The 26,394-nt window shown below is 32.9% G+C and overlaps 1 protein-coding gene across 1 annotated transcript in view; it reads left to right on the top strand.

Annotated features, from left to right (window-relative positions):
* Window positions 1-26,394, top strand: part of LOC149421322 (fasciclin-2-like) — a 430,107-nt gene that overhangs the window by 344,878 nt on the left and 58,835 nt on the right. The window contains exons 4-7 of the mRNA XM_089635946.1: window positions 9,319-9,450; window positions 16,617-16,766; window positions 20,635-20,703; window positions 21,911-22,158. Of these exons, the coding sequence (XP_089492072.1) occupies window positions 9,319-9,450; window positions 16,617-16,766; window positions 20,635-20,703; window positions 21,911-22,158 (599 nt within the window). The remainder of the gene's footprint in view (window positions 1-9,318; window positions 9,451-16,616; window positions 16,767-20,634; window positions 20,704-21,910; window positions 22,159-26,394) is intronic.

Raw genomic sequence — 26,394 nt, forward strand, 5'->3', positions numbered from 1 at the left:
AAAAAGAACTAGAAGTGCTGGACGCCCAAAGACGGATTTACGCACGGACGCAACAAATGTTGTGGGACCTATATATATAAATATATATATTTGATATTTTTAATAATATTATATAATTATATATTATATTATAATAATTATATATTTATTATATAAAACTCCATCTCCAATCAATTCTAATATAGGAGACTTTTTTGGCTTGACTATAATTAACATGACATGACCTTGCTAAATGCCCTACCAGCGGATATAGATGTGTTTAATATCACTATACCATGTTTTAAAAAAAATATGTACATGTATTGTTTTAATAAAATTGTACCATAATTGGACTTACCTGTCTATCGTACAATAATAATAAAATAAAAAAATTAAAAAAAAAATTAAAATAAAAAACATATATACATATTTATATTTGCTCTGTTAAAGCTGTTTGTCTCTCTACAAAAAAAAATAAAAAAATTAAAAATTAAATATTCCATTTGTTGTTTTTGGGCTTCGTTTTGAATTTTTAGATACTCTTAGAGAGAACACTTTTTGTTATCAAAACGTTGCTTGAAATGGCTTTAACTATGTTCAGTGATCAGATCTGAACAGCCTAGCATTCTATCTTCCTTTCCCCCTCACTAGCCTTAGAAATATTACTGAATTTTTATACTTAGTTTCACTAAGTATCAAACATGAAGACAATATCAGCGACTCTTCAGCGAATATTTGAAACAAAAAAATAGGAAAAAGATTCAGTCGCATCTGGGAATTGAACCCTCGCCTTGCCGTGGCTTCTCTCAGTGGAAGAGATATACCCCGGCAAGGCAAGCCAATGGTTCAATTCCCAAATTCAGTCATATCTGGGAATTGAACCCTCGCCTTGCCGTGGCTTATCTCAGTGGAAGAGAGATACCCCGGCAAGGCAAGCCAATGGTTCAATCCCCAAATTCAGTCATATCTGGGAATTGAACCCTTGCCGTGCCGAGGCTTCTCTCAGTGGAAAAGATAAGCCCCGACAATATTTTTTTAGGTCTTGGGTTCAATTCCCAGATACGACTGAATCTGTTTTCTGTATCAATATACTGTTTTCAATGATTAAATATTACAATTTGAGGTTTTACTCGTTAATTTATTCCAAAAATAAAGCAAAAATTAATCAAATTGTTTATTTATATTCCTTAACTAAAAATTTTCCAATTAAATTAAATCACTTCTTCTAACACAGCAAACTTATTTTGTGGCACCATTTTAATTGAAATTAATAAAATACTTCGTTTTTACCACTTTTATTGTTTATTACCAACATGTTTCATGAGCAACGCTCACTTCTTCAGGGTTTTTAATAAAACTAATTATAAATAATAGACATAAACAATGGTGTCAATAGAGAAATAATAGACATAATTAGTATTATTAAAAACCCTGAAGAAGTGAGCGTTGCTCATGAAACATGTTGGTAATAAACAATAAAAGTGGTAAAAACGAAGTATTTTATTAATTTCAATTTAAATTAAATCCTTTGTGGTTTTTCAATAAAGGGTTAAGTTAATTTGATATCCGACTATTGTTTTAAACTTTAGGGTACATAATGTATTCTTCGTTACTAAATGGTCTGTTAATTAACATTGAATTTGGTTCGACTATCATTTCCGGTGCTCTCCGATTTTCTGTGCATATTTAATTACTTATAACTGAGTTAAGTTTCAAGGGGTTCTAATATTAATTGCGTCCGGGAATATCCGCAGTGTAGCTTCTTAGGTTAATCAATTCATTGCAAACCAAACGCTAATGAAGCCCACCTCCTTCCCCCACCACCCATTTTACAGTCCATACAAGTATGTTTGAGAACTGTGGACCAGGCGTCCAAAAAATTCCTAATATATTTATCTACTTGACTGATTTCACTGAAAATTTCAAACTTTATTCTTATTAGTGTCAGAAGTGTGGTTTGAATGGTAAAATAAGAAATGGAGAATGCTAGACAAAGTCGGGGACACCCGAGGAAGATATGGCACGATAAAATTAATCAAATACTTAAGTATGGTTATATGTTGATGTCCGAGCATCAAGAACCAAAGTCCCTGCTGAGCTCAAGACCGATAGGGAGAAGGAGCCTGGGAAGGCCAAGGTTAAGATGGAGCGACAACGTCCTCAAAGATTTGTCTGCCTTGGAGCTTCGAAACTGGAGAGAGCTGGCGCGGGACCGAGATGAGTGGAGGAAGACTCTTGAGGAGGCCAAGACCCACCAGGGGTTGTAGAGCCAAAAGTGATGATGATGATATGTTGATGAAGAAAGAAAGGGGCGAAGAAAGAAAGGGGACGTGAAAGTGAAAGGTAGAAGAAGTTGAGGACGCCCAAGGCACAAATGGCACGATCAACCGAAACAAATTCTTTTAAAAAGAAAGCTTTTCCAATTTTTAGGATAATATTATTTCCACCATAAAAATGGACCTAGTTTTCAGGTTCACTAGAATTAACAACCTCAAAAATTTATTGAAAAACATTCATAACCTAGAGCAACGCCGGGTATATGTCACCTAGTATTAAATAAATAAAAACCAAGGTTTGGAAGTAGGTACTTAAATAAATCCTTTTTTCAAATAATTATACAACTTTTTCAAAGAAATCTCACCATCTCCATGAAAATTCTTTTTTAAAACTATCTCTGGCCGGTAGGTAGGTACATAAAATAATATAGATCCTTCCGATTTGACAGCTCCTAACACGAACTAAAATCATGTGAACTGGCGGGATAAAAAGATAATATCCAACAAGACCACCATCTTGAGCCGGAACCGGAACGTAACAAACATATTCATACAAAGATGAAATTCCATATGGCCGAGTTAGTAACAGCCCGGCTGGGCATTAAACCAAAGAAGTCAATAATGAACCAACCAACAATTCTAATAAATTTATCTAGAGCTGAACTTAAATTAAACCAAGGGATACTGTTGCTAATTTGTAAAGAGAAAATACCTAGAATTTTACCAGCACACCAATTATTTTGAAATTATCGAAGTTATGGTTTTACTCCCCAAGGTAAAACAACGAAAACATTTGATGTTTGTTTTGGAAGCGTGGGAAAGTACCACTCAATATTTCGGGATGGAACTTGTTCATTATATAAACTTTGTCGATTGTACACCATTTTACCGACATGAAATTGTAAAAAAAAATCCGTTTTTTTTTCCTTTGATTTATCGCATTGTGGGAATTTAGGGAAATGCTGAAAAAGTAGGAAAGGTGACGCGTGGAAAAATTTCATCGATATTTCTTTCCACATTCCTCCTAATGGATAAAACGAGGCGGGAATAAACAATTTATTCCTGTTTTTACGAGGCAACGATATTCAAAGTTTTACAAAAACTAGCCGAGGTTTGACATCACATTGCCTATTTTGTTAGGCTTTCAAAAGGATTTATGTACTTGCGCACGATGTTTCGATTTTGAAAAAACTCAAAATTGAAATATTTTTAACGCATTTTACTTTGCACTCAACTAGGATTTTCCATTTTCCAGCATGCTGTGAATACTGAATATTTTAATTTGATGGAAATTAGGTGGAAATTTTAGTAATTCTTTAACATACAGTTTATGATTTAGTTATTTGTTTTACGTAATTTATGTTTTATGACGACCTCAAATGATTTTTTTGGAAAGAATAATGTTAAATAGTAAGTAATTAACTAAGCTGTTTCTTTCAATGGTAGTTAAATAGTTAGAAATGGAAGACCACATTAAAATTTAATTATTTATTTATTTTTTATTAAATCTTAGAAAAACAATATCATGAATTTTATATCATTATTTTATAATGCAGCGTGTTACGGGACTGCATTATAAAATTTTATATCATTATTTTATAATGCAGCGTTTTACTAGACTGTCTTAAATTTTATCAGGTTTTACAGTTTAACACCTGTTTAATGGGCAAATGTTAAACACTACTTAAAGATTCTCGAACAAGCGGGTTTTTTTAAGGGCAGAGTCACTCGATGCCAAGTACTTAATGTTTGACAAGAGTAGTAATCGAGATTTGGAAGAGATAGGTTTGGGAACCGCCGCCTCGGGAGATATTTATTAGGTAACCAACACCTCTGGCGTAGGTCATTCTAAGTGGCTTTCTACGTTTAGTAATTTAGCAGGGGTGTTCGGGTTCATCGGGTGAGGAGTGTTCAGGATGCTCCTGCCCACAGCTGCGTCGTGTGCCAGATCGGGAGAGGCTGGTTTGGGGAGACCGTATTCATATGTCTGTCACTCCTGGAAACACAGATTCCTACCGAACCCTCAGACCTTTCACCTTCCCAAAACTTCCTCTCTTGCTTTTCTTTAAACAGCATCCCAAAATATGACAGGCCCTGAGGGAAATTATCTTCCACAGGGCCTCTTGTGTTGGGTAAATGTAAAAAAATATTTAAATAATTACTATTCACAAACAATTGGCCGCGTAGGTACTACAGTGGAAACATCTATGGATTCGTTTATCTATGAACACGTTTTGCCTGGATTCTTTGTTAAACAGGGTGTATCGGCACTAACCCGACAAACTTTAACCAGCTATTCCTTAGCACATTTGGAGTAAAAAATGTTATTGGCACTTTGCTTTCCGGTAGCATTTTTTTTCAATTAAAAACAAAAAAATTTAAAATTTCCACACTACATCACTGTCATTGGCATTGCGTTTCGTGTTCAACAGCTGTTATAAGCAAGTATGTCAAAAAGCGTCTTCGCTCTTTCGCACACACTAAATAATAATAGTTAAAAATGAGACGAATGGTGCCGTGCCATTTCGTTGTTATTGTAAAAGTGCGCCAATATAGGTACACACGTGCATTATTCAACGGAATTCTAATAAAATATTTGCCAGATGGGTTTTCAAACTTTGACAAAGGATAAAACAGTGGTGACATGTGGTGAAAATATGAATAGTAAATTTTTTATTAAATAAAAAAGTTACCGGACAGCAAAGTGCACATAAGATTTTTTACTCCAAATATGCTAAGGAATAGCTGGTTAAAGTTTGTCGGGTACGTGCCGATACACCCTGTATATAAATAATTTATAAAAACTCACGCAAGCGAGATTAAAAAAAGACAAGAGATGCTACAAGGAACTTACATTTTATGTGAATCTGTAGGTATAAATTATCGACGAAAACTTCTACTTCGGCGCACTCTGTCTTATTATATAATCGACACATTTAGGTAAGAGGCTAAAATAAGCGATATTATTTATCAATGTATTCGGGTGAAAAGTGCTATGGCATTTTAAATAATAGGAATTGTGTACATTAATTTATACTGATGAAAATAGTTTCTTACTCCTGACCATCTGTAATGTTACTATTCTGGGAACCGCGCGTTTTTAACTAGCACATAAGTTTGCCCATGATAAGCGACAAGTAACATAACATTTTACATAAAAGTCACCGCAGGTGACAGATCTCCTGAATTCAAGAAGTATTTTACTTATATTGAAATTGGCTAAATATTTATATGAATGTGAAATATAACGAGTATTCAAAAACTTTTATCAATTTTACAAATTCCTTCAATACCACCATAGTCCTACCGTGAAATATTTTAATTAGTATTTATTATATTGGATTAATTTATTTATACGCCTGAGAAAGGCTTTTACATAATTTAATCTAATTGTTTTTATTGTATTACCTATTTATATGACTAATTTATTTTTGATTTATATTTTAATTTTATGTTTAGGTACCTGCATAATTTTTTTCTCTCTTTGTTTTATCTTATTTCCATTTTTATAATTTTTTAGTTTATTTTATTGTTTCCATGTTTTACTGCATTTCATGTAATATGGCAGACTGGGATTGCAATATCCTCCCAGTCCTGCTGGATTAAAACTTAAATAAATAAAAGTGGTACATTATGAGAATCATGAAGACATTTTTTCCAGCAATTTGGGTATTTGGTATTGTAAAGAGTAGGTAATATGCATCAATTTCTCCAATTCTAACAGTGGATATACCTACATTGATAATAATCGTCGTTTATTAAACTTACTTATGACGAGCTTCAACAATCGAGATATAATTATGATTTATGGTAAATAAACCTACATTCAAAGTATTTATATTTAGATAATGTGATGCATAAACACGTAAGCAATATATTTTATTTAATTAGGGCTGTTATATAATAAAAAAATAGTCTTAACCACTCGAGCAATTAATTGTTTATTTATGCATTTACCATATTGTGTAATTGATTTCTCAAAATATTAATATTGAAACATGTGAACTGCTGACTGCGGTTTAAAGCCAATGAATTCACTTAGATTTCGCCGTGTATCCCATTTGTTTACGTTCTATAAATTTGTCACATTTGACAAGCGATCGCTCAAAACGTTTTTGCAACCTTGCCACAATGTGCCAAAAATCGCTCAATTGGTTAATAAATTACATCAATGCATAATTAACATAACAATTAATATAATATTAGTTTGGTTCCCAGCTACATGAATAGGATATGCAATTTAATATACCCATATTGGCACTGCAGAAAACAATAGTATGTAAAAAATAAGATGGGAACAAAATGAATCAAAGTAATATTCGTAGGTTCAACAAATACAATAAAACGACATTAAAAGAAAATTAATAAAATAAACGTAAAAATTTTGCTACAGATTATCATAATATTTACGGAACACAATTTAATGGAATGTAATTCCAATCCTATGACGCTTTTGGACTGGGGAATGAGTGAAGTAGTTTGTTTTCGAAGAATAAACAAAGAACAACTCTGGAAGTCTCCTATTACGATTTGATACTCGGAACGATATTAGCTTTCTTAAGTCAGATGCATCCATTGAGCCATTAACTATTTGTATAAAAATACAAAATCATACATGATTCTTCTGCAGGGTGAAGTGCTACCAAGAATTTCACATAAAGAAACGCACCCAAAACTACCAAATAAATTGATTTTAAATAGTAATGAACGTCAAACTGTTTGAACACCTTTGTATTCTAACCAGATGTAAACCAAACCAACAAAAAATGTACCCACTTAATCAGAGCATATAATTTTGTTATTTATGTGAATATTTATAAACCAATAAAAAAATAATCATGACGCACGTTTTGATTGAGCTTGTGTTTATTCAACTTATAAAAATAATCCATCAAAATTCATATAATACATGTTGCTTCTCTAATTGACTGTTTCGATCAGTTAAGTCCAAATAAGCAATTAAAATTAATAATACTTCGATTCATTCAAGTGTATAATCGATTTCAAATGCGATTAATCGTATTAACCAAAATGTCAATTTATACCTAAGCGATTAAGTCGAAACGTAATTTGCTTTTCAACAATCAGCTGAAACGGTAAATTTTTAAAATTTTTGTTTCATGCCTTCATTTAATGTCTTCCAACCGTCTGAAGCATGTAAGACTATTCCCTCCCAAATTGGGGTAAGTTGCAAGACTGAAGGTAGTGAGAAGGTAAGGAAATTGTGAGAAGAGGATGGGGAAGTACTTGGATATTCAAAACTGATCACCGAACATGGATAAAGCCATTTTAAGTAACGTTTCAAGTTCTTTCACCAGGGCGATACTGACGGCCCCCGTGGTCGAGTGGTAAGGCTGTGGACTAGCAATTTGTCTTATTTACAATTTATTGGTTTAAGTTAATATATAGTATACTTGCGGCAGGTTCCAGAGTGGAAGATACTCTCAGTATTGCCCTATTGTAAGACCACAATTCAGTATTGAAACGTTGCTTGAAATGGCTTTAGCTGTGTATAGTGGACAGATCTGAATAGCCACATACTTTCCGGCCTTCCTTTCTCCCATCTCCTCATCCCTACCTTCAGCCTCTCAACATATACCAATTGGGGTTGTCAAAGTCTCACTGGCTCCAGACGGGAGCAGTTGGAGCTTTCGTGTTGGTATTGAAAAATATCATTGAAAAGAAATTTCCAATCGAATTTTATTGGCTCCAGATGGTTAGCAGTTGGGACTCTTGTGCGATATTCCCATAAAAAAATTCCATAAAAAAATTCTACCATTCATTCATTCATTCATATGCTATGTATTATTTTAAATGAATAAATTGTCAAATAATACAAGCGTACTTGAAGTGAAATGACACTAAACTGCGCTATACAAATGCCATGTTATTATTATTATTCATCAAATAAAATTCATTTTCGCACGCGTAAGCCCCGTGACCTAGGATCTTCACCACTCTTAACCAATCAAGGCTGTCGAAATGACGATCTCTTACAGTATGGCAATAAATTGTGATAGGACAGTTAATATATAGTGTTGTTTAGTGAAAAAATGTTCATAATATAAACCCAAAATGATTTCGATATGTGAGTAGGTATGTACGCAACATGTTGAGCCACTTATACCATTTTCAATTACATAGGTTCTCCTTCGTGTAAAAACTCCCGTGCCGAAGTTTTCCTCTTGGATCTTTTTAAGCAGTAAATATTTGTGTTAATTTGGGTCTGACGTCTTTATAACGAGCGTAAGAAATGTTTTAACTTTTTTTCAATAATTTATGTCGGTATTCCGACCGTCGATACCACCATTTGTAGCCTTCCTCGAGTACATGAATATGCCAAGACTTGCGAACGTGGAAAACATTTCAGGACCGCGCTGTACCTGAAACCTTTTACCTACTGGGTGTATGAAAAATTAGCTTCTCCGTATAAATCTCTTGTTGGCGTACACCTGTGTGATATATCGTCCTTTGGCAGAATGAAATACGCATGCTTCATAAAGAATGTGTTTATTTAACCTAACCGTAATTTATTTATAGTATTTTTCATCCAACCGCGCAAAATTTTCGAGAATATATTGATACCTATGTGTACATAAATAGATGTGCTTAAATTTTTCTCCCTAATTGATTTTTTTATATTTAAATTATGTAGCTACGTATTGTGTATTATTTTTGTTTTGCTCTATTGAATCAGACTGAATCCTACTCGTTTATCATTTGAGATTATTGATTGATGACACAACTGACAAACAAAAATTTTATATTCGACGCTTTGAAATTTACTCTTGAAGTGTAAAAATAGATTTTGACAAAAAAAATTATCTTCCGAAGCGATTTTTTGTTGTTTTTCGTAATGCGTTTATTGATGTAGAGGGGCAAGAAGAATAGTCAGAATAATAAAGTTTTTCCTGGAAATGGTACACTAGACTTTATTATATATTAGTTCATGAGTCCCATTTATTTGTGGAAAAGGACAAGATATATTGTATGAAGATTTTTTTGTTTTTTTAAATATTTGTTTATTTTTGTTTTGCTATAAATAAGCATGTTTTTGTTTCAGAGCCGATATCTTTCGTGGAGACACCGCCATCGCAAATGGCGCGAGAGGACGGAGACTTCACCGTCAAGTGCTTAGCCAAAGGAGACCCAGCGCCCAGCATCTCGTGGTACTTCAATGGTCATCCCATCACAGGTAATTCTATTATACTACTCCAGCCCCACCACAAACCTTCTTCACTCAAGCTTTTCAACCTCCTGAATAATTTCACCCCCTTTAAACCTATTATTTTCCAGCTCCCTTCAGCCCACCAGCAACCAACTCACAATTTAGTATCCGAATATCCCTCCAGCTTGCAGCTTTCTAGCGATCCGCTCGCTTTTATCCTTATTTAATCTCTGCAAACAATTATCAATCTCAACCACCTTTTAAGACTGCCGCCTTCCAATTTCCTTTAGCCCATAATTCTTCTACTCCCAATCAGCACTCTAGCCAACTAGCCCTCCAGCCATCTAAGTTTTTGATTTTCAGTAATCTTAACCTCAACTCTTTTTTATAGCTGCAGCCTTCCATTTTCTTTTTTTACTCTAGCAGCCTTCAACTCTTAACCAGCGTCATATCCAACTAACCATCCAGCTCCTTAAATAACCTCTTGCCCTCCAACCCGCTTGTAACTCTGCAGTTTTCAGATCAGCACTATCAACCCCTTCTCGCCTTCAATCCGCCCTCCAGCCATCTTATCCTTCATCCCCAATTCAACAATCCTTCAGCCCTCTTGCCTGTACTCCATTAACAAAACTTTCTTTAACCAATTAGCACCACAAACAATGAGGCTGGTGTTTATACGGAAAAAAGGCAAAACCTTTTAGAATAAGGTTTAAAATCTGTTGAGGATGCTTAAAGACATACGCATGCAAAAAAGTTTCCTACGTAATTGGATCTTCTCAACACGATAGCATATCTTTATTCAGCGAAATTATCTCTGACATTTATAATTTGGGTAATAAACATTACGTGAATTTTACAGCACCATTCGTGAAAGGTGAAGGCGCTTAAAAATGAATTATTTTTAAAAGATCGTTGAAGAAACAATATCCGTGTTGAGAGATGAAACAAAACCTTCTTAACACTTTCATCTTATTAAGTAAGTCATCGAAACTATGGGAGAAAAATACTGTGTTTAAAACTTAAGTGTTTGGTTTGCTTTCCGTATTTATTTTGGGAAGTTTGAGCAAAGTACTTTTTACCCATCGACACAAATCGCACGCCGTCTGAACAAAGCGTCTTTTAGTTAACCGAAGGCCTCTATTTTGAGAACCTAAGAGAAAACTACTCACTAAAATAGCATTATTCCTCAAATAATTTATTTCAGTAATGTTGCCTTAAATTTCAGAAACCTGAAGAAACGAAGAACTTACGATCACGTATAAATTTTTGAGAAATGGATCTGTTTGTTTTGAGCTGTATTTAAGGTTTTTTTCTCAGACTTTCCTTTTCAAAATATAACTTGCACTGGATGCCTTCGAATAGTTATTATTATTCAACCTTGTAAATATAAATATGTCTAATATTAAACTTTTCCTAACGTACTTAGGGAAGATTATAGAATAATAATTAGTCGAAGCCATTGTACATAAGTTTGCGAATATCTGTAAGTGGGCCATCAAAAGTGATTATTGCGTTATTTATCATTTCAGAGAATAATTTGATAATATTACAAAAACTACTACATAATTAAAAACAGTAATTTCAGTTGTTTGTGCATGGGTAAATTGGTAAGTAGTGTGTAATATTCCTGGGTAATGCGTAACATTATTCAAGCTCAATTAATTTTCAATGTTAATAATTGGAACTGCTTTTCATATCAGATGAGCGATAAAGTAGGTACCAAAATTATTTCGTTTTATTAAAAATTATTCTATTAGAAATGTGTATTTTTTTGTGGACATGTTTGAATGATGCTTAGATGAAAAAATAGAGTGAAGATACGTTATCGAGGACAATGCGTTATTTCACTGAACTCGGTCCAGTGGACTTACTTTAACAGCCCATTCATATACATATTCCTTGAATGGCTATCCTTTTCATAAGCGGTGCTTCAATTTATTCTTTTGAAATGATATATTTTTTATACACTTCAGCTTCACAAATCATTTAATAATTATAAAATTTAGTCTGTGCCAAGTAGAAGATAAGTTAATTGAGCTTGTTTCCTTGTTATTGTATGATACGGATTTATAAGGGATGTACTTGACTAACTTTAACCAGTGATCTTAATATTATATGGGGAAATTTATTTTTATTTTTTAATATCTCGGTTTTTTATGTCTTTCTTTATTATTTCTTCCACATTCCGTCATATTATGAATTTCTTACTCAACTGACAACCATCCAACCCCTCACATCGACCCTGGCTGTCCAATTTGTAATGATTATCTATGTTTTTAGTTGAAAAAAGAAAAGAAAAAAATGTCACCGGAGACAAAATTTCGTTTACATTTTATACTCCACATAATGTCAGGAATCACTGATTATAGTAACTTAAGTACTTCCCTTAACACCCTGTATAGTGTTATGTCGTACTCAACGGTTACGATAATAGTCACCTTGTACAAAAGTGCACCATTTTTTATAAAAAATCATAACGTTTTTTGTAAAACCAGAACTTTTTAGATTTACTTTTAAGTAGGTACCTAGTAACTAAAATAAAAGAGACATAATTTTTAACCCCTTGTTGATAGGAATGTTATTTTACTTTGATGCGATGTGTTTCTTCTTCTTATGTTTAACGGAACAATTAAATCGTTTATCAAAATATTGTAACATTAATTAATATAACTCATAATAATTAATCCATTACTATTTTAAATTATTATTATTATTTTATTTTTTTAATTATTTATACTCGCTAAACTGCCAAATCAGTTTGTCAGCAGGTCAGTTTAACAATATTAATATATTACTAAATCATTCAACTAACAAGAAATCACAATATTTAAAATATATACAGAAGAATTTAAATAAGAACTTAAATAACTACAAAAACAGAGACATATATCAAAAAAGAAACAATAGAATAACTTTTAACTTACTACAATACAAAAGAGTAAAATATAAAGACAGTCAGTTGTAACACAGGCAAATTTCTCATATTCATAAATATATACATATGCATAAGATTATAAACAATATCAGTATTAAAAAACTTGATCTATTAACCATTTATTAATTTTATTTTTCATTTCGGTGGTGCAATTTGATTGAATTTTTTTGTCCATTGGAATCTTATTAAATATGGTAGGCACAAGATAAGAGAAAGTCCGTTGTCCGTATTTATTTATAATTTTCGGAATGGACATACCTTCATTTCTATTGAATCTTGTGTCATATGCATGATCTACTTTTTCTTTGTATATTGAATCTGACGTTATGTTGAGATATAATTTTAAACCATAATATTTCTCTAAAAGATAATACGTTAACTGACTCATATAATAATTTTATATCTCTTCTTAAGAATAACAGTTTAGTAATCGTTATCAAAATGAATCGACGTGCTATACCAGCATATTAATAAACTAGCAGTACCCCACCACGCGTAGCTGTGGATCTGTCTGTTTTTGCTGATAGAGAAACAATAGGACGTGTTGCTTTTATAAATAGCTCATTTTAACCTGTCACAGGTGACATCTATCTAATATAGGTATTGAATGCAACGTTGTGTAAAGATTTCAATGCAATCGGTGTAGCATTTTCAGAGATTTACGATTTTAAACTTTTACATTTTTATTTATATAGATAAATAGATTTATAGATGGACTCCCTAGTTATAAACGATAATATATTTGTACTAACAGTTAGTTTACCGAGGGTAAATAAATAAGTTATTTTTGTATATTAAGTAACATATTATTCGTTTATTTTTCAATATTTTTTTTATCTCTACTTCATAATTTCAATTAAAATAAAACCTCACTTATAATATATGTGTAATATATCAATATTTTTATGTATTTTTACCATCACCTAAGTCAAGCAGATCTTTCAAGACGACCTTTAAAATTAAAATAAATAAATAAACAATTCAATATGGTAGGTTTTCAATAGAAGTTCTACATTATAGACACACAAATTGAAATAAGTTTTCATCATTGAAGATCATATTAGCGATTCTAAAACGAAAATTTGCAATAGGAAAATCAGAACAAAAGATACGGTCGCATCTAGCAATTGAACCCACAAACACGATTTATTTATCCAAGACACTATCTAGATTGCATTTAGTTCGGGAAGAATCATACGATCATGCATAAAAGATAGCAGCCAATAAAAATATGCGTTTAGAAAATGAAAATAATGTTGGTAGTACTTATTCGAAGTATGATACAGCCAAGTACGACCGAAGGACAAAAGGTTGGATTAGCTCAGTGATAGAGCAGTGCCCCGGCAAGGCTAAGGCCCTGGTTTCAATTCGTAGATGCGACCCTATCTTTTTCTGTTTTAAATTTTCGTTTTAAAATCGCTAATATTGTCTTCAATAATTAAATATTAAAATTTGAGGTTTTACTCATTAAGTTATTACAAAAAATATATTTTTTTTAAATAGTACCTGCGAAAATTAAAAAAAAATTAAATATATCAAATAAAAAAAATAATAATTTAAATTAAATAAGTTTTTCTCTCTTTTGATTAGTAAAATTAATTGAATCCTTCCTCTCCATTTCTCCAAGTCACGTGCTAGTGTATTTTTAATTCATTAGTATGTGAACCATTTTATAAATGGTTCACATACTCAATTCATTTATAACTCTTGTTTATAAAAGCAGTTTGAACCTAGATCGTATTATTTAATGAATTAATTGATTAACCCTTTATTATTACATATTACGATTACAAAGTCACACCGAACGTCTAGCAAATAATTTATGCAGTTAAATAAGCTAAACACGCAATCAAAATAAATAAATATTGAAATCCGTTTGTGTTATTTTACCTAGAACACGATGCAAACATTTAATTTCGTTGTTTGATACACAAATAATAGCGGAGTGATAATATTATCGAATAACATTGCATCACTTTATATTGTATTAAACAATGAACATTGTCAAAATATGGTGAAGCCATTAAGTAGGCGTAATTCTCGTATTATCGTTTTAATAACTATTAGGGCTGGTATATCAGTTGATTTTAAGCTCGGCTTGGTTGGAATGTCGAGCTTAGCACGGCTTAGAACATAATCCGTATATAGGTCGGAAACCTAGATATTAGCAATATTACACTATTGTCTATGACTTTAATAGAGTGACGTGTCTGTTTTTTCTTTGTAAAATAAAACTACTGTGTACGTGGTTGTTTATTTGTGCTTTATAATGTCATCGTGAGATCGCGGACTTTCAAAATGCTAACGCCAGCTGTTTTCTTTTTGTCGTGTGTAATTTATGACTTGATTTTTGATAAACTTCTCGTCTTCAATCAGCAAGGTGCTATATTCGAAGACACTTAAATAGTATTTGTTTTGCTGGAGTCAGTGCACTATGCATGAAATTATGACGAACAAACCGCTGAAAACACTATACTGGTGTTCCTCTTATAATACCTTACATTTCTCGATCAAATTTAAGCGGGCTAAATCGGACTCTTCTTGGTAAGAGTTTCCGTTTTAGACATCGCGACGCCAGTAGTCACAAATGTAATACTACGTTTACGTGATTAATTACGTACATCCCATTACATTACACGTAAATTGCATAATTTTATCAATATGTACTGTTATTTTTATAGAGCGACGAGGGATGTTGATCTTATTAATTTATAATCAATATTAAATAGATAAATAGTAAGAAGAGGTCGATTTATGGTCGATAAATGTTGCACTCAGCGAGGATACGGAATTACTGATATACCGGGCCTTATTTATGTATAAAATAATAGTTCTTATCGATGACCCTAAGACCTCTCAAAGTGTGTTCTGACGTGGGATGTCGATATCTTATATTCATTTGTTGAAATACATAATAAGATAAGATAATAACAATTCTTCACTCTCATTGTTTTACTGCTGTTGAGGATATTTGACCATTTTAATACGATTGTTATACTCAAACATTTATTTTTTTCCAAATTTGTGTCTATTTTGTTTAAATATATAATCTATAGTGTGTAAATTTTCGTTTCAGAAATAAATTATTATCTAATTAACAGGGGTAGGCATGGTCTACCGACCGCCAAACCACTCTCTCACGTTCATAAATGCTATTCTATTATTCTGAATCTTGGCATGGCCTGACTCCATTCCTGATTCAAATAGCTAGTTCACTTGGTTGTGCCATCTCTTCCTCGGGGATCCCCGACTTCTTCTGCCATTCACATTTGCATAGTGTATTCTCCTTACACTTCTTTCTTCGTTCATTCATTCTTAATCTTACTCATTACGCTTATATCAGCCGCATTCAGCATTCAGTCAACTTTCATCATTCCTCTGCCAGTTCCATGGCTCACTGCCATCCATCAGGGTAGGTACCAGCACTCCAATGTGAACTGCTAGCTTCGTTTCTTTGGAAAGTTTTTTTTGCTGGCGTCAACCGCGTTCAGTTTTTTAGTAATGAAGTTACCTGCGTTTATTTTTTTTTTCAATATCTCCATCAGCCTTCCCATCTCTTGTAAACATACTTCCCAAACACACAAACTCACCCAGCTACTCCAAGTCACAATTATGTTCACGTTAATATTTATAATTTTGAAACTGTTAAATCGATGGTGGAAGTTCATTCCAATATCTACCGATATATTTATGTAAATGCATGTTTGGCGGGTGTGTGCATGTTTGTTGTGGCCTCTCGTGGCGAACACCGGGCGGCGGCTTGGATTTGATTTTTATACAAATTTTATTTCGATACTGATGAATTTTTGCACACTTGACTTTCAAAAAAAAGAAAAAGGTCACTTTCCGTATCAAATCGGAAAAAAACTCCATATAAAGCGCACGCAACGCCCGGGACTTCACTTAGTATAAAATGATTTTAAACTTTTTTTTGAGATCTGGGTTACCTAAAAATGAAATTATTAAATCAGCGACTTATTTAAGTTTGTTATTGTGAACTGTACTGTATTATTTAGTGATTTTTGTCGCTAAGCGCATGTACATAAAAAATGTCGTATGAGAGGTCATGTCACATCATCATCAAAAAAAATCTTCCTTCTTACACGTCTTGTATGAAAACGATAAAAAGAAAAATAATAGAACGATTACTTCACCTATGACCTGTCAATTGGACTACTAGATGTAATCGCTTTTTTCGGTTATTAAATTGCGGAAAATAAATTATCGATTTTTTCATGTATTTTTCTCATTTTAACAGTACCGAGCGACAAGTTCAAGAAGTTGGATCTGGGTCTGTCCATTAAGAATGTGACGATCGACGACAGGGGAGAGTACACTTGCAGGGCCTTCCAGGTCTCATCGTCCACCAGCAGCATGCAGGAGCAGGTGATTCAGGTCAACATCCAACGTGAGTGCTCAACCATCCACTTGTTAAAATGTAATAAGTAGACCTGAAGTCAGACCAGGGTCTCGATTCTTGATGAAGTCACTCCACTCGAACAACGATTGCTTCGACCCACTCGTTATTCGAGTGGAATGACTTTTAACGTTTGGCGTATGTCATTATGTACCTTCGACGACACTATATAAAGATAAGAATATCGACCAATGTATGTACTTTCGACGGCGATTGCGAGTGGCCTGAATTGGAGAATCGATACCCAGGGGTTGGTCATCGAGAATGTAATGATTTGATTTATAAAACTTTATAACAATACGATATTGACTAAATCCGTCATCCATGGTTATTAGGCGGCGCTGGGCAATATGTGCGACCACAGTCAATATTGATATAAAAATATGTCAGCCGATGCACCAAAGCCGCCTTTTTTAGCACGGCATTCATGGCGTCAGATAAGCTTCGATGGATTGTATATATTACACAAGTTTTCTACTAATATCGTTATTCAAAATCACTGGCTTTTAATTAATGGAATCAGATTAGCATACCACGAAGAATTAAAAGATGTGATGTAAGCGATAAAATGAAAAGTTATTCAGATTATCACGACTTATGGGTAAAGACCTCATTGACCGAAGAACTTCCTTTTTAGTGTCAAAAAGTACATGCGGACTGCCACTTCATATTAAAGTAAATTTAATTAATTGCCACAATATATATACGAAACCATTTGACGTTCAGGAATTGATCCGTAAACAGGGTATTGTTTACGGATCAATGGCCAGTGTTGCCAGTTCTTATTTATTTCGTTGTCAATATCTACTTGGATATCGACACGCCTAACGAACCTAACTGTGCCCGGAAATCGATATAAACTAGACATCAGTTGAGCCTATCTATATATAATATCCTGTTTTATGTTATTCATTTGACCATGCTAGTCTCCCCGAACTGCATCCGTTCATTTAATTTCTAAATTGTGATGTGGCGAGTCTTATTTTCGCCAGTTCTCCTGCAGCCTTTCCTAGAATATCAATAGGTTTAACTTGTACGTAGTTATGTAGTCCAGATATTCTAAACAAAATTATCTGCTTTAGTGTATGGTGTTATTTAATTTAGCACTGTCTGACCACTCTATAAAAAACCTATCCATTAGTTAGATTAGTCAGTTAGTCACCCTCTTTAAAGTGACAATAAATTATAATTTTGCTTTTTCTTCCGTCATTACAATGCTTGGTTAGATATCTAAGTTCGCTTAATATCATACAAAAGAATAGAGAAAATAAATCAACAAATATTTGACCACAGCTACAGTGAAATTAAAGTGCCCCTAGGCATATCAATGCCAACCGAATTGTACATAAAAGTGGATAGAAATTGTCGCTAACCCTGTTATCGTTATCATTAAAGTTCTTAAGAATTTTAATTGACATACACACACACATTCCTCCGGTTCGTTGTTGATTGCTGAATTCGTGGTACGTATGGGACTATTCGAGAAAACCTACTCAAAGTTTTGTGTGGGGATCTTTAGAAAGTTAGTATTATTAGTTAATTGTTTCAGTAACCTTTCCACTATTTTTGGCTGAATATTTAAATTTACCGTACGACTGCAATCTCATATTTTTTATCTGCCTACCATTTAGTACTAGAAAATCATAATTTTGCCTTGAAGTTATTAATGAGTTCGCCACCGATTTGGTTCAAAATTTGTATAGATGAATTAGGGCGGAATTGAACTCAAAACTTTTGTCAAAATATAAATTTTTGGCAACCATTTTGAATCTCTAGGGTTCGACACTGAATTATTTCAAACACAAATCAACATTTTTACTACATTTTTCAACATGTTTTAACAAATTATGTTATCAAAGTGTATCATATTTGAATATATTTTTAACACCATCTACAAATATAATTGGTAGGTTTACAATAAATATTACTTTTTGTGAATAGATGTATCTACTTTCAAATAATAGTCCTCAATTCTTGTGCGAACTCAATACAACCCTCGAGCACCTGCGTAAATGATAAATTCCACATTCAATCGACTAAGTAACCTCACCGACCCGCGACCTGTCAAAACTGTTATAAGAGCAGTAGCTATATTCGTCTTTATTCATTGAGCTCCAATGAATATTTATAACTTGCCCGAGAGTGAAAGGGTTAGTCAGAAAAAGCGTCGATTGTGAAGGATACCTTAACAAGTTATTCACTAATAAATTCGGTATCCAATAACTTTATTGTTAGGGTAAACAAACATGACGGGTAAACACAAAACGTATGGTGGGTTTTGATTATTTCGCTAATACTTTTCAGTGGACCTTTTTATTTATTTTTTAATAATTTTTATTTATCTTTTCTATTTTTCTCTTTAATTTCGCTCTTGCTGATCAATTGTCTAAAAATCAATTAAAACAATTTCAACACCAAACATAACATGATAAATTATACAAGAATTCAGTAAAGACTGTAAGTTGTAAAAGAAGCATAGACCATGAGGGTATACACATTTACAATCTCCTTCCCGATAGCCTGAAAACGTAGAAAATAAATTATTGTTAATAATTGTAATTAAGTAACACATATTTTTTAACTGATATAATTTGAGATTTTCAAGGCCGAAAGTATTATCAAGATTTATTTTTGGTGTATTATGCCGCGTTGCGCTTCCTCCTTCTTGATGCAAACTGTACACTCTCCGTAAAAGGAGGAAATGAACCCGGCATAATAATTCGGCAAATACGGTACGGTTGTATATAATGAAATGTGTATTGTGTGTTACGTATATGTTGCATTGTTTACGTTATAATTTTTTTGTAATACTACTTTTTTGTTCTTTAATCCATCTTTCAATCGTGTATGTGTAACGTTTTTTTTTTCGAGAGAGAAATAATGCTTTAATTGACTGGTATTTGTGGTCTTTGTCCAAAGCTTGTATTTTTCATCGGAGTTTTTTTTTCGCCTAGCTGGTTTATTAATGATAGTTTGTGTTTGTTGAAATTTGTTTTCTTGATCAAAAATTTAGTTTGGTAGTTTTTTGTTGAATATTTGGTCTGTGTCAGTCATCCCATGTTTTTAAGTATTATTACCTTTAAGATGGTTTTCTGCGCGATTTTTATAAGGCATATAGCTCAGTTTATTGTTCCTCCCTTTTCTAGGATTCTAAAACATATAGATAATAATGATAAATAAATGTATGATACGAAACAATCTGCAGGTTAATGAGTATTATTTATTATATTGAGAACGCGAAATATGTTTATTTCCTTTACCCTTCAGGCTAATTAGTTCGCTTTTGGGAACATCTCCAATTGCTTCTTAAAAATCGTTGACTCTTTTACTGCTGTGTTGCAAAATATTATCTAAACAGTGTTAGAAAGAGAAAACACCACGTTTTATATTCAAATCTAGACGATAATCATAAAACAAATAAATGTGCACCTTTGTTTAACCAAAGACAAAAACGAAAAGTGAGGCATTTTTTTATGTTTGCATTCAAATTTGAATATTTCTAAAAATAAATGTTTATCTCTAGTAATAAAATTTAAATGCGTTTTTTATAACCTTTCAAAAACAAATTTCAGTTTTCCGATACGTTTAGAAATATTCTATTTTATTTGGATTTTTTTGCCAGAATATGCCCGAGGCCTGAGGAATTAAATATTTAAAATAAATTATTGTTTAAAAAATCAAAATTTCCTTTTCAGCTGAATCGAATCAATCAACATTCAAAATCTGTAAGAAAAAATCGTAGAACTAAACGGCAAAGGTTATTTAGGTTATAAGATGTTAATCGATTGACCCTATTTCATGGTGAACTTTTTCAATTTGATTCTGTATTTATATAAAGTAGAAAACTTTCTGGTTCCAGACAAACCCGTTGCCGTAAAGAAACTCCCGCATCACGCTAAGGCCGAGGAGGCGTACGGCTACGTCTCAGGTAGGTACCATTTATATAAGAAAACTAATTCAAATTATCTGATTATTTTTAAAACATAGTTTATAAAGCAAAAATAAATAATTAATACCAAATATGAAAGACTTGCCTTTGGTATTAATTAACACCTTACTACATTCAAATTTATTTATTCATTTATTCGTATTGGGATTTTACATATTATGATCTCACTCACTTGAGAACAATCCAGTCACAAAAACACAGTTGATACACAAATGGGTACATATAATTACAAAAATCTACTCAGAGACGAGAGACAAAAGAGATACAAATAGAGACACAAGTAATATATAATATAATTAGCGTAATGTGTTTTTTAGAAACAGCAGAACATTTTTCTGTATCCGTTTAAATTATTGACAAAAATGTCTACTTCAGCACACATATAGTCGACACAATAGGGTGACAGGGCTAAAACAGACAATATTATTTTTAAATGTTTGCAGGAGAAATACTGTAGAATAACCTCTAACTTCCGTAATCCCTGATAGCAGTACACTGCTATCAGTAAAACGGCCCCTAGCGGCACGAGTTGTGAGGCTTAGTTTCCTTTCATATAATATTTTATGCATGATTATCTGGTCACCAAACACGACTAAAGCCATTTCAAGTAACGTTTCAATTCTTAAAGTTGGTCTTACAGCAGGGTGATACTGAGAGTATAAGCCATTTCAAGCAAAGTTTCAATTCTTAAGGTTGGTCTTACACCAGGGTGATACTGAGAGTATAAGCCATTTCAAGCAAAGTTTCAATTCTTAAGGTTGGTCTTACACCAGGGTGATACTGAGAGTATAAGCCATTTCAAGCAAAGTTTCAATTCTTAAGGTTGGTCTTACACCAGGGTGATACTGAGAGTATAAGCCATTTCAAGCAAAGTTTCAATTCTTAAGGTTGGTCTTACACCAGGGTGATACTGATAGTATATTCCACTATGTAACGTGTCGTAAGTATCCTACATATTATTTTGAATGATTAAATTGAAAATAACAAAAAATCTTCAAATAAAATTTGCTTGCACTCGCCGGGATTTTATCCCGCAACCTTCGAATTTCTAGTCAATAGCCTTGCCCCATGTAGGCTGTCATAGGTACTACCTTACTTAATCGATTTTTTAAAGTTTCTTAGTGTCGTTAAGCACTGCCTTTTTTCCGAATATAAAATCTCTGAACTTTTTGTTGTAATAATCCAGGAACCGTCAACCTTACTTGTGAAGCCCGAGCAGAGCCCGCAGCCAACTTCACATGGCACAGGAACGGCAAACCAGTGGCCAAGAGCTCCGGCAGGATATTCGAGGACACGCACATGACGGTGCTGGAGGTGCCCATCCCTGACCGGTCTGCCTTCGGGGACTATATGTGCAAAGCCCGGAACTTCATGGGCACTATGGAAAGGATCATCACGCTCATCGAAGGACAGAGGCCCGAACCTCCATCAGAGGTAGGATTTTTTTAAATATGTATTTAAAATTACTCGAGCTTTCATCACATGAGATGTCCTCGTAAAACTCGCTCTATCTCCTTAACATCGTCACACATTGTAGACAGGTAGAATTGAAGTCTTGTCCTATTGTCCTTGCCTGCCCGGTCTAGGCTGTTCACGGAGCAGGGACCCGATACTCCTGTATTGTCTTCTGTATTGTCCTCGTGTGATCCCGGCATTACACTTCGCGTTGAGGACAGTTCTTCTTGATTCAGGATTCTTAGAAACTTTTAAGACAGCACCATTTTTCAAAAAGTTTTACAACCGATAAGACTTTACATTTATCAAAAAGTTCGCTGGTTGGGAAATCTCTTGCTTTTTAAGAATATTTTAATGATCATTTTTTGTGTTATCACTATCGGATTTGTCATAAATACCTAATCTTCCTTATTTATTAAATCAAAATTTTCTCGGAAATCATAAAATCTGTAATTAGGTCATTAAATACATATCTACTTAATAATGAATCATATATTTTATGATACATAATTTTTTTAAAATTTCAAATAAAGAATTATTGATACAATTTGTCCAAAAAAACGTCAATATCTCTTTTACAATTATTTTTTCAAACTGTCTTCAGTCAGTCAATTCAGTTGCCATAATAACAACGGATTTAAAAAGATAAAGCACCAAGTATTCTCTTTGCATTTAAAAGTTTACTATAAACGCTCCCGTCTAATTTTAAATTATTCTATAAAACAGAAAACCACCAAACAATTCATTCGGTCAAGGTTATAAGTTTGTTTATCATTAATTTCAAATTAAACGTGAAAAGAATGATGTTTTGATATACTTTATAATACGTTTATGTAGTTAAAGCCTGTGACAGACAATGCTATATACTCGTATTGACAATGTATGGCGAGCGATATTCTGAAAAAAGCCAAGCCACAATGCGTATAACGTAATGTGTCGCCTACCTAAATGTGCTTTTTAGTTATCAAGTGGTTAATAATGCTCTCTACAAAAAAAACCTACAGTAAGAAATTTTTAAAACTTAAGCTACGTTTACGTTAAAAATTTTAATATTTTTAATCACAAATGTAAATCTAAAAGAATCTTCCATCTGTTTTCAAAAACATTTCATTTTATTTTGAGGTACGTTCAAAATCATTGAATCTATTTGAAATTTAGTGTCGAGCGGGAATATTTGATGACATGATATTATATGGTCAAGGCCGGGGAGGCTAATTTTTTTTAAATTTTGAAGTTTATGAAGTGAGGGGAAGTAAAACAAAAGTTTGACAGGTAAATTGCTACTTAGTGGATGTATAGTTCATAGATGTGGTAAAACTGTAACCCAATGAATGACCCAAATAAAAATAATTCATATAGATTTACAAAAACCTATGGACTGCACGCCACGTCCCTGTAGATATGAAAAGGACTATAAAATAGTCATTTTCTCAATATTTTTTTTATTTTGTTTTGTGGAATTTTACCAAAACTGAGACCATTTTCAGATAAACTTCTCCAAAATATTCTCCGAAACTTTCATTGGTTTAAAAAAGAGGTTACTTATACAAAAAAAGCTGTACTCATATATTTTTGTATTAGTTTACTTTTTTGTATTTCGAGTCAGGTGCCCAACTTGCCTCTAAACATGGTTATATTGGAGTAAATACGGAACTGTTATTGTATTGTTACTCAAGCTTGTCAAATTTATAGACAAAAGGTATTCGTCGGGATTCTATGTAAATCCTAAGATGTCAAGCAAATCCACTACACGATACGCTTTCTTGAAAAATGAAAATATCTGTTTTTTCGAGAAAAACATATTACCTATCCATTTTCATATCTGCGATGCTCCCGAAAAAGAGACGAGATTTTCAGTTTCCGGCTAAAAATCATTTTTTTAACAATGCTTTTTAACGAAATCAATAATACTTTTAGAATTTTTGCTGTACATGAGTTATAAAATGAAAAATTCTTACAATTATGGAGACGTGTTTGAACCATTTATTGGATTCACAACAATGGGTGGCCATTTTGGTAATTTAGCAGGGATGGCTGATTCGGGGAGACCCTTTGACCTCTACAATTGTTCTCTCGACCCATCGCCTTGCGCCGCAGAGGAGGGATATATTCATATGTCCGACACTCCTGGACACACTGATCCCTAGATTCCTACCCAACCCTCATACCTTTTACCTTCCCAAAATCCTCTCCTTCCTTTCCTTAAAAAAGACACACAGCATCCCGAAAGATGACATCGGCCCTGAGGAAAATTATTTTTCTGTGTTAATTGTCTACTATAGATTAGTATAATACTATGTCTAATCATAATCATAGTATATGGTATATATGGTTGAGTATTGGAGAGTTGAGCGCAGAAATAGAAGGATTTATGCTTGCAATTCAGGATAGAGTCATTAATACTAAAAATTATAGAAAGCATATAATCAAAGATACAAATCAAATTGATGATTTGTGTAGAAAATGTTTGGCTTTTCCGGAAACTATAGAACATATTATATCGGGATGTTCTATATTAGCACCGTCCGAGTATACATTTAGGCACAATCAAGTTTTAAAAATAATTCACCAAAATTTGGTAATTAAACATAACTTGATTGACTGCCGTAATGTAGTACCATATTATGAATACGAACCAAATTCATTTTTAGAAAACGAATTTTATAAAATATATTATGATAAAACTATACTAACAGACCGAGCGATTAGTCATAATAGACCCGATATAGTTTTACATGACAAAATTAAAAAAATAACTTATATCATTGATGTTGCTATTCCAAATTCCTGTAATATTCAAAAATCTGTTAGTGAAAAAATAAGAAAATACACAGATTTAGGAAATGAAATAAAAAGAATTTGGCATTCTCAGACTATAAAAATATTACCATTCGTTATTTCGGCTACTGGCATTATACCTAGCTCTCTAATTAAAAATTTAGGCGTATTAGATCTATCAAAAAATTTATATATAAAGATGCAAAAGTCGGTCATTTTGAATACATGTAGGATAACAAAAGATTTTTTAAATATTTATGTTGAGGGATCAGTAGGATTTATAGGCCCTGTTAGAAGTTCTACCGAGCCGAACCCTCTGATATGAAAATATCTGGAGACGGTGAATTTTTTTTTCCCATTTGATATCTGGTGATTTGACGTGTTGTTGTTCTTGTATTGTTTTGTATTTATTTTACTTATATAAAGCACTTACATAGTGTTGATTGACTAGCTGATCATTTGTGGAAAAGTGAGTGGAAGGGTTAAGTTTTTCCTTTGGGGAAGACTTAACCCGGACAACTAAATCGGAAGTTTAAAATAAAAATAAAAAATAAAACTATAGATTAGTTTTTTTTGTATTAGGCAATTCACCCTAAAAAGAGTGCTATATAGATTAGTTAATACTATGTCTAATCTATAAATTCCATTAAGATAACAGAACAAAACTACTATTTTTTTATATTGACACTATATTTAACAACGTTTTAGGTTAGGTTAGGTTAGGTATGGTCTCGAAGTTAATTATTCTGATTTCATACATTAAAATGTGGGTATTACACCTGCCTCAAGGATGTTTGGCCTGCCGACACGGGTGAAATTCGTACAAAATGATATGCCTCGCACAAAGTTTCATTGAACGCAATTATCTTCAAACGCCTCCTTTCATATGTTCCTTTCTGATGCATTTCCTTACAGCTCCACTATTTGGTTTCGGGCAGACTCCCCAGGCAGTTTTCAAATATGTCAGCGGGAACTAATTTAGTTCCGTATTTTGTTTCATGGATGTGACATAAACTCCGTAAAGGAGGTGTTTGATTTAAACCAACTTATATTATACTCTCAAGTTTGCGTATTACGTTACTGCGAATGTGTCTCCTTCTTAAAAACACATTATAAGTTCAAACATCACCAAAAACGGAAAAAAAAATATTTTTATTTTACCAAGAATTAACAGAATCCATTTTGTGATTTTGAAACCAATCCAAATATGCGAGCGAGTATTAAAACTTAAAATTGATAACAATTACGGAAATCTTTCGAGATTATGGACTCCGTATAGCTGTCCGAAACATTAGCTGATTCTTTACACATCCATAAATCAGTATTAAATTTTGATGAGTGAAACATTACATCATTAAATAACAGTAAAGAAAGAAGCAATAACACAAACCTGTTATGTAGTGACTTCATTAAAATAAGTGGCGTTAAAATGTGTTA

This window comes from Hesperophylax consimilis, chromosome 9 (genome assembly GCF_061612785.1).
Source record: "Hesperophylax consimilis isolate HC1 chromosome 9, BYU_Hcon_1.0, whole genome shotgun sequence".
Classification (NCBI taxonomy): Eukaryota; Metazoa; Arthropoda; class Insecta; order Trichoptera; family Limnephilidae; genus Hesperophylax; species Hesperophylax consimilis.